The sequence below is a fragment of the Ornithodoros turicata genome, chromosome 1 (genome assembly GCF_037126465.1).
Source record: "Ornithodoros turicata isolate Travis chromosome 1, ASM3712646v1, whole genome shotgun sequence".
NCBI classification, from domain to species: domain Eukaryota; kingdom Metazoa; phylum Arthropoda; class Arachnida; order Ixodida; family Argasidae; genus Ornithodoros; species Ornithodoros turicata.
In genome coordinates this window covers 4,011,838-4,025,419 of record NC_088201.1, presented here as the reverse complement: position 1 = coordinate 4,025,419, position 13,582 = coordinate 4,011,838, and the positions used below count along the sequence as shown (strand labels likewise).

Sequence of the window (13,582 nt, the reverse complement as noted above, 5' to 3'; positions counted from 1 at the left end):
CGCACATATGTCTCGTTGCGCAACTTTCAAAACCATTCTTTGCTGGCAAACCACACTAAAAGTTGCTCCATCCCTCTACTGAGCCACCTTGATCCACATACTGTTCTCCGATTAGTGGTTTAAAACGGCTACGACTTGGCACGTCTGGATTTGGCTTAGAAACTGAGGATGTAGAGTGCGCTGCAATTGCGGTCGGTGAAGACATCCTGCGGTCGAGAGTATAGATTGCTTCTGCAAGGGAAAAGTGGTGCAGTTGTGGGTTGTGGTATCTGTAAAGGGGTGATTTACTTCGATTCACGTCCATTTACCCTAGCTAAAGATGCCTGATAGCAACGCGAAAGTTGCCGCCAGTAAAGAGCACGCCCTTGCAGTGTCCAGGGATTACATCTCACAACCTCGTCTTGGTAAGAGCTTTGTAAGCGATCGTGTGAATGTGACAGGCATTCATATGTTCCTTGTTTGCGTTCCCCGAAAGGATGGCCCAGTATTTCTGCTGTAACCACACCTGATCTTACCCTGTTGCGTATACTTCGATTTGTAAAAAGAAGTTTCCCACCTCGAAGCGCACGAAGGACTCGCCCGTGTTTTTCGGATTAGCGCTACCACGGAATCCATGGATTTTCACTTATTATGGGGGGAATATACAGTCTGCTGATATTGATACGGCAGCGTATAGGGTATATGCTGGGAATGTAAGGTCGGGAGTGTAATAATATATTAGATTCTTGGTATTACAGCACGAATGCACCATTGCGTGGAAATCATGTGACCGAGTCATGTGCCTGCTTTCCGCCGGTCACTCCCGAGCAGACCCGTCGGTCCTGTCGTCTTCGTGGAAATTTTAAGTGGGGATTGTGTGACCCGATTGAGCCGCATTATCACACCCCCAGCGCATTTACACCCCAGCCTTTTTTTTCTTTTTTTTTATTCGGCTCTGGTAAATAAGTTAAATCTGGATAGTTAAAAATTGGGCGGTTTGGTAGTACTTTCTAAAAACTAATAAAAACCCTCAGTGCTAGGGTAACACGAAATGATAAACACAAGTCAGAGCACTGAACTACTTTCTTCTTTTTTTTTCTTCTTTTTTTTCTGTCTGTCCTGTGCTCTGTCTTGTGAAATATGGCAGTCATCAAAAAAGCCTGACAGGGTTTGAACCAGGTATCTCTCTATTACTGGTTGGTGGCCAATTCGACTATGCCGCCATCAATTTTCGGACGACTTGCCTGGGGGGGGGGCCTCTGTTTGACTGACGGGACACTCATTCCCTCGCACATACATACGACACAAGTACCAGGCACGGCATCTACTGAACATGCTCTGTCATGTTCTGTTTTGTGCTTTTCCTTTCGTCTTACCCTAGCTCTGTGGGTTTTCATTGTTTTTAAATTGGAATTAAGACGGGGGAATTTCACTGAACCCGTAAGCCACGCATCTGTCCTCGATCCCCGAATGCATTGACTGCACGTCGTGGTTCGCCCATGTTTGTGCACTTTGTGCATGCTGCAATGTCAAGCTAGCCATTGTGACATGTATACTTCTGTGTACAACCATAAGGCTTCCTGCCGTGTGATTTACGTATTCTGTTAGGCAGTCAACTTTCGTCGTAGTGATCCTTCGTGCAGATAGTGGTCACGGGAATGTGCTACAATCTGTTATCTGTAGCTGCAGGATCGGTACGCATCAGTACGAGGCATACCTGGGTAGTAATGTCATTGCTGTAATGAATTACTTTTCCTGATAATTTGTAATGTAATGTATTACTTTTTACATTATGTAATTTGGAATGTAATTTAATTACATTTGGGCAGTAATTTTAATAACATTACCGTATTTTCACGCGTATTAGCCGCGGCTTATGCGCGATTTTTTTTTCTCACGGGCGCCCTGCGGCTTATCCACCGGTGCGGCTTATCTGATGACTATTTTTTCCTGGTATTTTCCCCATATGCCGATTTTAACGAAAGGGCCGACAGTGCCTCTGGAACAGCACTGCCCTGCAGATGCACGAACAGTGCGTAACAGGGACGGGTCCACATTCGAGTAGATTTATCTTCCTGGAAGATCACTGACCCATCAGTCCACGAAAAACCCCCCACAAGGGCACAAAACTATCTTGGTAGAACTCCAGAACTGACCTCCTCTGTTGTACACTGTACCGATCCCGAAGTATGGACCACAGGGTTTATGGCCTTCTCTATGGTCTCCTTTGTCGCACAAATCAGTCGTCTCGTATTGCCCGCGGCTTATCTGCAGGTGCGGCCTATCTGCCAGAAAATTTTCAAAACGTCCCAAAAAACGCGTCCTGCGGCTTATCTGCGGTGCGGCTTATACGCGTGAAATTACGGTACTCGTTACTTTTTGCAAAAGAATCGGGTGTGTTCTGTGTTTGCACTTTGCAGAAAGATAGTTGGGGACCGGCGAGTTAAAAGAATTCCAACGCCCACGATGAACGGTGACGCCCTCAATCGGCACGGGGAATGTCAGTTGCCTTAGTTAGGGCACCCACAAACAAACGTTCTTCAGGTGAACGTTTTGTAGCCTCGGAGAACCATTGTTTGCGGGCCCCATCCTCCAGAGAATCTTCCCGCGTCGCGATACCTTGTGTCATCTTCGTCTCTACGTTGTGGAACGATACGTCACACGTGGTACACTAGCCCGACACGTAGAAGAGACAAATGGAAGAGTACGAGCTAACTGTTGTTACATTGCCAGCATACACTTCCCCGAATTTCGGGGAAGGCAAGTTTCGTCAACTTTTGCGTTTTTTTGTCCCTCGTGGCTTCCACGAAACTCGGGAACATGTGTGCCAATAATGGCAAAGTAATGACTTTGTAATGTCATTACTTTTTCGTAGTAACTGTGATGTAATTTCATTACATTTCAGTTGCAGTAATGAGTAATGTAAATGGTTAAAAATTGGGCTGTTCGGTACAGCATACTTTAAAAGCGATAAAACCCCCGTGCCGGGGAACAAGTCAACAGACGACACAACACACAGGCACAGACACAGGCACTGTGCTTGTGTGTTGTGTCGTCTGTTGACTTGTTCCCCGGCACGGGGGTTTTATCGCTTTTAGAGTAATGTAATTTAATCAAATTCTAACTGGAGTAATGAGTAATGTAGTTTAATTGCATTTTAGAAGTAATTTACCCAGGTATGGTACGAGGCGTCAATGGGGAAGAGCATGTTAACACACTGCTTCTTTTTCCCAATCTCCACATGCTTGAGACGAAAAATGAATTCAATGTTTTGGGATCTCACAGGGTCCCAGGACTAAAACCTTAAAAAGCAGTTCATGCCGTAGTCATTCAGATTTGATTAATTCCAGCGGGTAATTCAGTTATTAGTGCGGTGATAGTAAAATGATTAATTTTGTATTGGTGATAGAGAAATTTTGTGCGTCTACACGGTCTGTCTCCAAGGATGTGTTATTTATTGTCGAAACCCAAGGTGCATCGGACGGGCTCAGAAAGAGAGAACAACAAAAGCAATTGCGATCACAATACACTGCACGTAGCTGAGAGGAGAACACTAAATGCGAGTAGAAGTGAAGTTTAACACGAGGAAGCGAATATGAAAACAAAATCATGTGCGCTGTACAAGAGATAAACTGATGTTCTGAGGCTGGAACAACATAGGAGGGACAGATACAAACAAAGCTCTGTCCCTTCTATGTTGTTCCAGCCTCAGAACATCAGTTTATCTCTTGTTCAACAGGTGCCGCTTGCGTCGATTTCCGTCGTATGAATGTGTGTATGAGTGAGCAAAAATGTAAGAGTGAAAGGAGGGTGAGTGAGAGTGAGTGGCTGGTTTGTCGTCCCTTCAGATGACGCACCCCGAAAGTCGCTGGAGAGGCGTGTTAGCTTAGCTCAATTGGTAGAGCCCTGGACCGGCAATCCAGAAGATGTGGGTTCGATCCTTACAGCTGGCTAACCTTTTCAGTGACTTTCATGTGCGCTGTGTTTGTTAGGGTGAGACAGTGCTGCGGATTTGAAGGATGAATGATCCCGGATGGATACAACAGGTTCTGGCAAGGAATTCCATAATTTGACGGTGCACGGGTAGAAAGAGTGAATAATTTGCTTGAGACAAAAGCGTGGCACAAAAAGTGACAAAGTGAGGCAGAAAAATGGTGTGACGCGCCGGACAGATGTACGACGTGAGCGGTGTAGGAGAGTGGTAAAGATTATGAAACAAAGTAAGAGTTTGCATAGTTCGGCGGGGTTGAAACCCCAAAAAACGGATTTCAGACTTGTGACGCTAGTATAGGAGGAGTGATCACTGGCAATGAAGCGAACAGCACGGCTTTCAACAGATTCAGTGGCTTTGGGCGAAAGACTCCACAGGAGGATTTTGCACTCCAGTAGTGTCGTCTGCTTTTGATCGGAATACATTTTTGCTCGATCACCCCACTATTTTTCTGCACATCTAGAGGCGCCCACACGTACTTTATCCTCGTTGCTATGACCGTTGGTCACTGAACCGGTGCTGACCTATAACAGCCAAAACACAGGACCCGCTTTCGAGGTGACTCATGATGCCCCTATCTGACATGCTTAAAAGAGCAGTGTCATATGGTCATTGTGACCTGCTGCAGTCGTACGGCATTCATCGATCGTGTCTCAGAAGTGCAAACGAACGAAGCTCACTGGCATCTGGTAACGCGTGGTATTCGTTAACGTGACATTTCGGACTTAATCACCAAAATTCGCGGGAATGGCCGTGGTCATGTTAACGAATTTTGACTGTAGTCTTTCACACTTGTTCTAGAGAAACCTGGATAGTTTAGTGTATTGGGATATCTTACGGATCACACACGCTCCACTGTCAGCTTTCTGTGTTATTCAATCAATCAATCAATCAATAATTTTTTGTTTCGTTCATTCACATAATAATGAATAATTAGTTACTTTTTTGAGAACTTGGTGGAATTAGTAGGAAAGTGTTGCACATGAATTGCATCCAAAACATAGGATAATGCAATTATGTTTTGTCTTGTCATTGTAAAACACTTTTAAAAACATACGTACATCTATGAGAGATGCTGTTTTGTGTGTGTTAACTTTCAGGTAGTACTACATAATGTATTTGTTTATGCGTGTAATTCAGTGTAGGTTTGTAAGTAAATGTCTTTTTATTGGGTGCTGCCCCTGCCCTGTACCTTGCAGCCCGGGGTTGTTTTCGGGCTACACGACAGTAGCTTTTTATCCGGGGCTGCTGCCATCCCTGATGGCAACTGAAAAGAAAAAAAATATATATACCTGCCACATCAGAGATCTGTCATTTCAGTTTACAAGACAGTCTGCGGAGTAAATGGCCCCCTGGTGATCTTGGATGAAGTCAAGGTGAGCATGGAGTGGAAACTGGCTGCCACGGGGTGTTGTGTGACTTGTGCTTGCTGTTTCAGTTCCCAAAATATGCGGAGATTGTACAGCTGGTTCTGTCTGATGGCACAGCCCGCACCGGACAGGTTTTGGAAGTTAGCGGAGCGAAGGCTGTGGTTCAGGTGTGTGCTTGGTTTTTTTCGAGTATATATTCCTTGCAAGTGTGTGCAAGAACCCGTTGCTCGTTTTTTTTAGCTGGGACGGGCGGCAAAAACTGTTGTCCCGAGACTTGTTTACGTGCAAGCACAAAAGATATGTCCCCTAAGACCTCCGTGATAATGCGAATGCAATGCATGAAATTGCTACACATGCTGCCACCAACGAAGAGCGATGTGGAGGTTGATCCTACAACTGGCTCTGACGCTTTCCTGTGGGAGTTTACCCCGATTCCTTCCTATTCTTTGTTATCCTTGCACCAGATAAATCGAAATCACCGACTCTCCTGTTCTCCTCTATCTGTTCACGTCTATACGTTCTTCATGGCCACGGGTTTCTTTTAATCAGAAATGGTTGTTTGATTGCAGGTTTTTGAAGGCACGTCTGGCATTGACGCCAAGAACACAGTATGCGAATTTACGGGTGACATTCTACGGATTCCAGTGTCTGAGGATATGTTGGGTAACTGTCTATTGGATTGCTTTGGCATGTTTAGCACCGAGCAAAGCCAATACGTGTCTTATCTTTATCGCAGGGCGAGTTTTCAATGGTTCTGGAAAGCCTATAGACAAGGGTCCACCTGTTTTAGCCGAGGATTTCTTAGACATTCAAGGTAATTACGGTCAAGGCCGTCAGCGTCAAAGCAGAAAGTACTTGATTGATAGGATGGTCACGCGAAAGAAATTTTTAATTTTCCCCCCGCTTGAAAACTATTCAGGTATGCCCATCAATCCGTGGTCCCGTATCTACCCGAAAGAGATGATCCAGACAGGCATCTCTGCCATTGACGTGATGAACAGTATTGCTCGAGGTCAGAAGATTCCAATTTTCTCGGCAGCTGGTCTGCCGCACAACGAAGTGAGTCACCAATCGGCGATAATTTCCTCTACTGTGCATTGTATACATCGCTATACTGGTTTGCTCTTGCAGATTGCTGCACAGATTTGTCGGCAAGGTGGCTTGGTCAAGCAGCCGGGAAAGAGCGTAGTTGACTCTGGTGAAGACAACTTCGCTATTGTCTTTGCTGCTATGGGAGTAAGTTGTTTATATAGTGTTGAGCGGGGTTGCCACCTGTTTGGATTGCACTAGTACAGTTAGGAAATTCATTTTGTGTTCACCGTCTGGGTGAAAACTGCATCCAGATGCATGTTACTCGGAAACAAATGGAACAAAAGTAAAAAAATATATAGAATATCTATATATATTCTATATATTGTTTACTTTTGTGTCTGCACACACACATTGAGTTAGTGATAGCAACAGAAATGTACTTGAGCTAAACTTTGAATTAGCTAGTAGCATTCTGTCCATTCAGCTCTAAACTATTTTCTAACTCTAAGGATGCCAGGCTACATTATGTAAAGGCTGAAGCTCAATGCAAATTTTTTGTTCACAATAACTCCCCCCCCCCTCCCATGCTCTGTAAGTGGTGAAGACAAAGCTGGCAACCCTAGTATCAGTACACCTTGGGAACAGTCCCAAGATCATCATCATCATCATCATCATCATCTGGCTATGTCAATGCCTCTTGTCAAGAAGGGAGTGTTGTTAGGAGGTTAGGTAATAATAGCGTGTTCCAGGTGAACATGGAAACTGCTCGGTTTTTCAAGCAAGACTTCGAAGAGAACGGGTCTATGGAGAACGTCTGCCTCTTCCTCAATTTGGCAAATGACCCCACGTGAGTTATTTTCTGCACCGGCGTTAACTTTGCTTCGGGTGATGTTGCGGGCGGTGTCTTCCCAATATTCTGAATGTCGTTGCGTTTAGGAAGACTGAATAGTTCTCCGATTGGGGGTTCATATGTGGCCCAGGATATCAGCAACTTGGTGGTATATTGGTACAACGTGCTCCTGTACCTTGTCCTCTATGAGGAATATTAAATGTGTCCCACATTAAAGAACCCTCTGACGGGCAAAAATTAATCCGCAGCCTGAACGTTGAGGCATTGCTTGTGATCATGCTTGCTCGGCGATGTAAAGGAATTATTAATACTAATAAATATTAATAAATAATATTAATAAGGAATGTAGTGGTTCTCCCAAAGAAAGTACAACATACACGAGCAATCTGATTTTCTAAGTGCTTTCACAATTACATAGCGTAATTGGAATCTTCAACGATCTGTAACTATGACTTGGGCGTATGTAATTAACAAATATTGTCTGTATGGCACGTTGTCAGCATAAGCCCGATATGCAGGGTCTGAATTTTTCGACTTAAGCCCGCCGGGTAACCAGCCGCATCTCAGTTTGAAATGTGAATGTTTCATTTGTTCCCCACGAACTTCTCATTCCCATCAATGTAGTCCTTTTCTTGTCCGATACCAGCAAGGCGCGCAAGTTACCAGAACTCGTTAAGTGCGAAACGAAGCAGCTTATACCGAGTAACCGTATCTGGCTCGGATATTCTTCCTTACCAAGACGGTCGTCGGAGGCCATTGCCCGCGAGGCGAACTAGAGCACTGGAAAAACAAGTTTCAGACAAGATTACCTGTGCCAGACAATCCTGGACAGTGCATAAACTATTGTGCGTACAGATATACGGGCATAACCAATTTCAAAGCAAAAAAGGACCTCCTAGGCAGGGACAATCTAATTCCTTTCTTTCTTTTTTCTTTTTTTCTTAATAAACATATACCCCCCAGTTATACAATAATTTGATTTAAAGACACAGACGTCAGACTGTAGTATGTATTTTAATCAACAGGGCTAGTGATCTGTGGGAGCATTACATGTGCAAGAGCTAACCAAATGAATAAATAAATGGAAGGGTGGAATGGTGGATCACGGTCACGTGGGTGGATTCGGCCAATAACGATCGTGGCGGCAAGGGAAAAGGCTGGCGGTACTCTGAGACTTGTTTTTCTAGGGCTCTAGGGCTAGCACTAGAGCGTGCACGTATAAAGTCGCAATGTCGTCTGATTCGGCCAGCTTCCCGCGGCTACCAGTGATGGTTTGCCTCTACAGCTGTGACACCTGCCTACCACTAAGAGAGAACCACATGGCTGAAACTGCAATAGTTGCACTCCACTAGTGCTTTTTCTCACATAGCATTGAACGCATCATCACGCCACGACTGGCACTGACGACGGCGGAATTCCTGGCCTACCAGTGCGAGAAGCACGTGCTGGTGATCCTCACGGACATGTCCTCGTACGCTGAGGCTCTCCGAGAGGTGTCCGCTGCCCGAGAAGAGGTGCCCGGTCGCCGTGGTTTCCCCGGTTACATGTACACGGACTTGGCCACCATCTACGAAAGAGCTGGGCGAGTGGAGGGTCGCAACGGCTCCATCACACAGATTCCAATCTTGACCATGCCAAACGACGACATCACCCACCCCATTCCCGATTTGACGGGGTACATCACGGAAGGTCAGGTCTACGTTGACCGTCAGCTCCACAACAGACAGGTACGGGGTTTGATAGTAAAGGCGCAATGATGCGGACAAAATGTTTGCAGGCTGTCTAGAGATACCTTGCAGATTCTTGGCTTCCTCCAGTGTGTACTTGCTTAGTTAACTACATGTAGTTAAACTACCTAATTGTAGTTAAAAAGTAGTTGCCACTACATTTCTGCAAGTAGTTGGTAACTACTATTTAAATTACTATTTCGAGTAGTTAACTACAATAGTTAGGTCACTGCAGGCGCCAACTACTTCCGATTTTGCCGCAAGCTTTACTGCACGATTGTGCTTCCGACTTTTACCTTGAGCTGCTTGTTTGATGAGAACGGAGGTGCAGAGCGATTGTGCCGTGCATGTGTACTAAACCTTCACTTTTATCCCTGCTTGTGATTCATATTGAGGTGTCCAAGAACACTATAGAATGGGATTGGTGTTGATGGACAGTAACGTTAAGTAGTTATAAATGTAGTTAAAATTCATTGCAGTAGTTAAAGAAGTAGTTTTAACTGCCTCCCCTGAAAAGTAGTTGAACTACTAGTTAAACTACTCCATCGCAAAGTAGTTATAGTTAAACTACTGTAGAAGTTGTTCGTGGCCATCACTGCTAAAGATGATGACCTCTTGCGGGACCTCGTAGAAACTCGTCCGCGTGAAGCCATGATCGACCATTTTTGTGTGAAATCCAACTCTTAAAACTCTTGAGCTCCCTTCGCGTTTTTCCCACCGAAGTTAAAGCAGAAACGGTGACACATCGCAGGAGGCAACGAAACGACAAAGTTTTGTTTCGAACGTGACACTGCATGTTTACGGCCTGACTTTTTCGGGTTTTATTTTTGGCCAAATTCGGGGGGTAAATATCGGGTGATATTTTTCATTGGAAAATTCGGGTGTATTCGGGTTAAATCCTGTTACGGCATATTCTGTCGTCAGGAATTCGGGTGTATTCGGGTGATTTTTTATTGTTTAATAAAAATTTGTCTTAACGTGGAACTAATGTTTAGCAATGTTATCAAACTTTATTTTAATGCACGCTTATGAGTGTGCCACGCGACCCGGATGTTTTCGGGTAGATTCGGGTTAAACCCGAATTTTACAGATTTCGTTCGGGGGGTAAATATCGGGTGGATACGGGTTTAACCCTAAAAAGTCAGGCCCTATGCATGTTTGACCTATAATTCATCCGCAGGTGTACCCACCAATCAACGTGCTGCCATCGCTGTCCCGATTGATGAAGTCTGCCATCGGAGAAGGCATGACTCGCAAGGACCACGCGGACGTTTCCAACCAGCTGGTGAGTATGCGCGCGTGTAGGGCGTGTGATGTCACGTATATACGACGCCACGTTTCAGTATGCTTGCTATGCCATCGGAAAAGATGTGCAAGGCATGAAGGCTGTGGTGGGTGAAGAGGCTCTGAGTCCTGAAGATTTGCTCTACCTGGAGTTCTTGGGCAAGTTTGAGAAGAACTTCATCGCACAAGGTGAGTAGTGCGGGCAAGTTCGCCTTGGCCCGAATCTACAGACTTTCCTGTAGATTCTGGAGGCGATTTTATCGGACATCCCTGGTACACAAGAAGAAGGATCCAGGGTTTCTGTAAATCGTGAAGAATCAGAAAATGCTGTCTCCTATGTACTGTCAGGGACACTTCTAACTTTCTACTCGTTTCCGTGGTCTCGCTCAGATAAGCGCCACGCTAGCGGGCAAGGTCGCAAACAAAAAGTGGACTCGTCCGGGGGTGGCCGGGTGCCGACGAGGTATCGCATTTCCGCACGAAGGTGTTGGAAAGAACGTGTAAAGACAATAAAGAAAAACTTAACAAAAGGAAAGCAGACGGGGTGAGAGGGAATTATATCACTATCTTAATCTGTTGTCACTTGCCGTGCCCTGTTTTGTAAGGAGCAAGATGATTGCGCTTTGTTATCGCGTCTGCTATCCCTTGTTACGTTTTACTTTATTGTTTTTTACTCGGTCCTTCCAACGCCTTCGTGCGGCAATGCGATACCTTGTCGGCACCCGGCCACCCCTGGACGAGTCCACTTTTTATTTGCGACCTTGGCCGCTAGCGTGGCGCTTATCGGAGCGCGGCCACGGAAATAAGTAGAAAGTTAGAAGTGTCCCTGACGGTACCTCTGTAGGAGTCACTGTTGCTGTGAAGTTAACTCCGAGAGGCACGTTTGCTAAACGTGAAACAGGTGCACGTAATAGCCCTGTGGCACGGCAAATTGAATGGCAAGGAAGGCTTAACACTTTTTCAGGACTACTCTGCCACCTTTAGAGGCTAGTAGTGGCCACGTGCTTATGTTTGTCAGCTTCCGAATGTAAACGACACGAATGTAAAGTATTGCCTCCTTAAACGGGCACTAAAGTGTAAAAATTTCTACTTGTGGAATGAGAGATGCCATTACTAACGCAAAAGGAACGACATAATCCGTCGCTCTTGATTTATGAGCGAAAGAAACTTTCCTTCCTTCTCGAGAAGACCGACAATGCGGCCCCTCGTTGATCTCCGCAAATGATTTCTCGCGTCGTGTCTGAAATCGCTTGGGAAGACCAGTCTGAGGTCCCTCCGCACTGTCGCGTTTCTCCGGAGGGAAAACGGACAAATTTTGCACTTTAGTGCCCCTATAAGAACCCTTTGCTTTCCACCACCTTCTCTCCTTAAAGGGACTATCGCATCCGGGAACGTATGTACGATATCGAAAGGGTAATGTTCTTCACCACTTCAGAGTCAACTTTGCCAAATTTCTCTTCTGAAAACAGCTTACATATTAAGTAAACGAGTTTTAAAGATCCGCGTTCCATCTGCAGCCACGACGATGATGACGTAAGCCAGGCGCACGAATTGGAGCGCAGCGCAGGCGATTGTCTCCGAGATCGTCTGCTTGTCGTTCGCATCACAATATACTGAGTGAAAAGTCCTCGGTAAATACGCTGACTTTTGCTTACCAGTATGAGTGCAGACGTAACCATGTTACGTGAAACACGGCGTTGCGCTCCTGGCTGTACGAACACGTTCAACGTTAACCAGAAACAACATTCCACGAGCCGGTAACAGAGAAGACGCCGTCCCCCAGCATTCCGCCTCGCCCGCCCGCCTGTCGGTCGGTTGCCAAGGCTACCAAGGTCCCTCCAGCCGCTGCGTGATTGGTATCAAAGTATGTCAAAGGGCGCGCAGTGATTGGCCTCGTCCGTGTGACGTTTCCAGAGAGGGAATCCAGGAATGCGTCGTCTGCTCTTGCCAAGTTTTATATCAAACTACACAGGAACAACGCTGCCAATTCGCGTCGGGTTTTCGGCGTTATCAGTGATGAACGCGGAGTAAAAAAGCCTTACAGTTTCGGAATCCAGCGGGACGGATGCGATAGTCCCTTTAAGGGGTTGGTCGCATCCGTTCCAGTCCATTTCCAAACCATAGTGTCGTTTTGTTCCTCGTGGACCACTGACCACAGTATCTAAAGTCCCACGCGCAAGAGGGAGGCGCTGGATATTGAGCGCGTGCCGGAATTCCCTCCCTGGATAAAACGAGAAAATGTCTCTCCCTAAGAACCAATGGGGGGCGTCTGGCCTCCGTCTTACTCCTCCAGTTAGGGAATGAGGTCACGACGCTGCCGGGGTCTCCGCAGCTGCGGAAGCAGCGCTGATTTTTAAAATTTAATATCTAAGCACTTTTCGGACAAAAACAAATAGCCAAGTAGATTGTGGATAGCCGATGCCGAGCATAGTGTGGTATCGGTTTGCTAGATGGGTTTCCGTCCCTTTAAAACTTCATCCGAGTGGTCCGGGATTTCCCTTCAACGTCGTTGCTCTTCTTTGCAGGAAGCTACGAAAACCGTACCATATTTGAGTCATTGGACATCGGCTGGCAGCTGCTCCGCATCTTCCCCAAGGAAATGCTCAAACGTATCCCGCAGTCGTTGCTGGCAGAGTTCTACCCGCGTGATGGAAGGCAGGGAGCGGACGCAGCCGCCAAGCAGTGATAGCCCCTGGGCTTGGAATTGTTGTCTTTCAAGCTGTCCTAGCATTCCAGAGGCCGTACCTTAAATATTAATTGTGTGTCTCGTCCTGGTGCAATGTCCGAGGGAAGAGCCGTTAGCAGTGTCTGAGCCAAGCTGCATGCCTGTAAAGTTATTCACGGCTTCTAGATCTGCCGGCATAGGCTGGTTTTATTCTGGTCATTTGAGTTATTATTCTGGTGTTCTTCTGTCCCTCATGGCATTAAAGTGTGCATGTGAAGTATTTGTGAGTGTATTTTTTTTGGGGTAGGTACGAACAATGGGTGCTGTATTCGGGGTTCCCACTGGTCGTTGAAACCTTTAAAGTTGCACAGCAGTCATTTTTTAATACCCAGTTTTCTTCCTATAAAACTGTTAAGTAGGCCAGTAAGATGCACCATGCGAAGTAGTTCACACCAGAGAGTCCTCATTATCGCGGAAATTGGATTTAAAGTGCGCCACAAAAAGCGACTGTGCGCAGCGGCGGTGAAAAGCAGTACCAGCCTGTGATCTGCCCGGAACCTCGCGCTGACGCTATAAGGAGAACGCTCGCTGATTGGTCTAGAGAAATGTCTGCTGCTCATCTTTCGTCTGCTACTCGGCTGTTCGGGGTTCTGAAAAAGCCTTTCTCCTGGCTCGATAATGATT

At 46.0% G+C, this 13,582-nt stretch overlaps 1 protein-coding gene across 1 annotated transcript; it reads left to right on the top strand.

Annotated features, from left to right (window-relative positions):
• The first annotated feature begins 208 nt into the window (after nucleotides 1–208).
• LOC135377326 (V-type proton ATPase subunit B) lies at nucleotides 209–13,178 on the top strand. The gene is made up of 12 exons (XM_064609677.1): nucleotides 209–404; nucleotides 5,291–5,346; nucleotides 5,409–5,507; nucleotides 5,910–6,003; nucleotides 6,077–6,154; nucleotides 6,260–6,399; nucleotides 6,472–6,576; nucleotides 7,122–7,219; nucleotides 8,592–8,949; nucleotides 10,130–10,234; nucleotides 10,293–10,422; nucleotides 12,759–13,178. The coding sequence occupies exons 1-12, from the start codon at nucleotides 320–322 to the stop codon at nucleotides 12,917–12,919; spliced, it is 1,509 nt and encodes a 502-aa protein (XP_064465747.1). The 5' UTR covers nucleotides 209–319; the 3' UTR covers nucleotides 12,920–13,178.
• The last annotated feature ends 404 nt before the right edge of the window (nucleotides 13,179–13,582 follow it).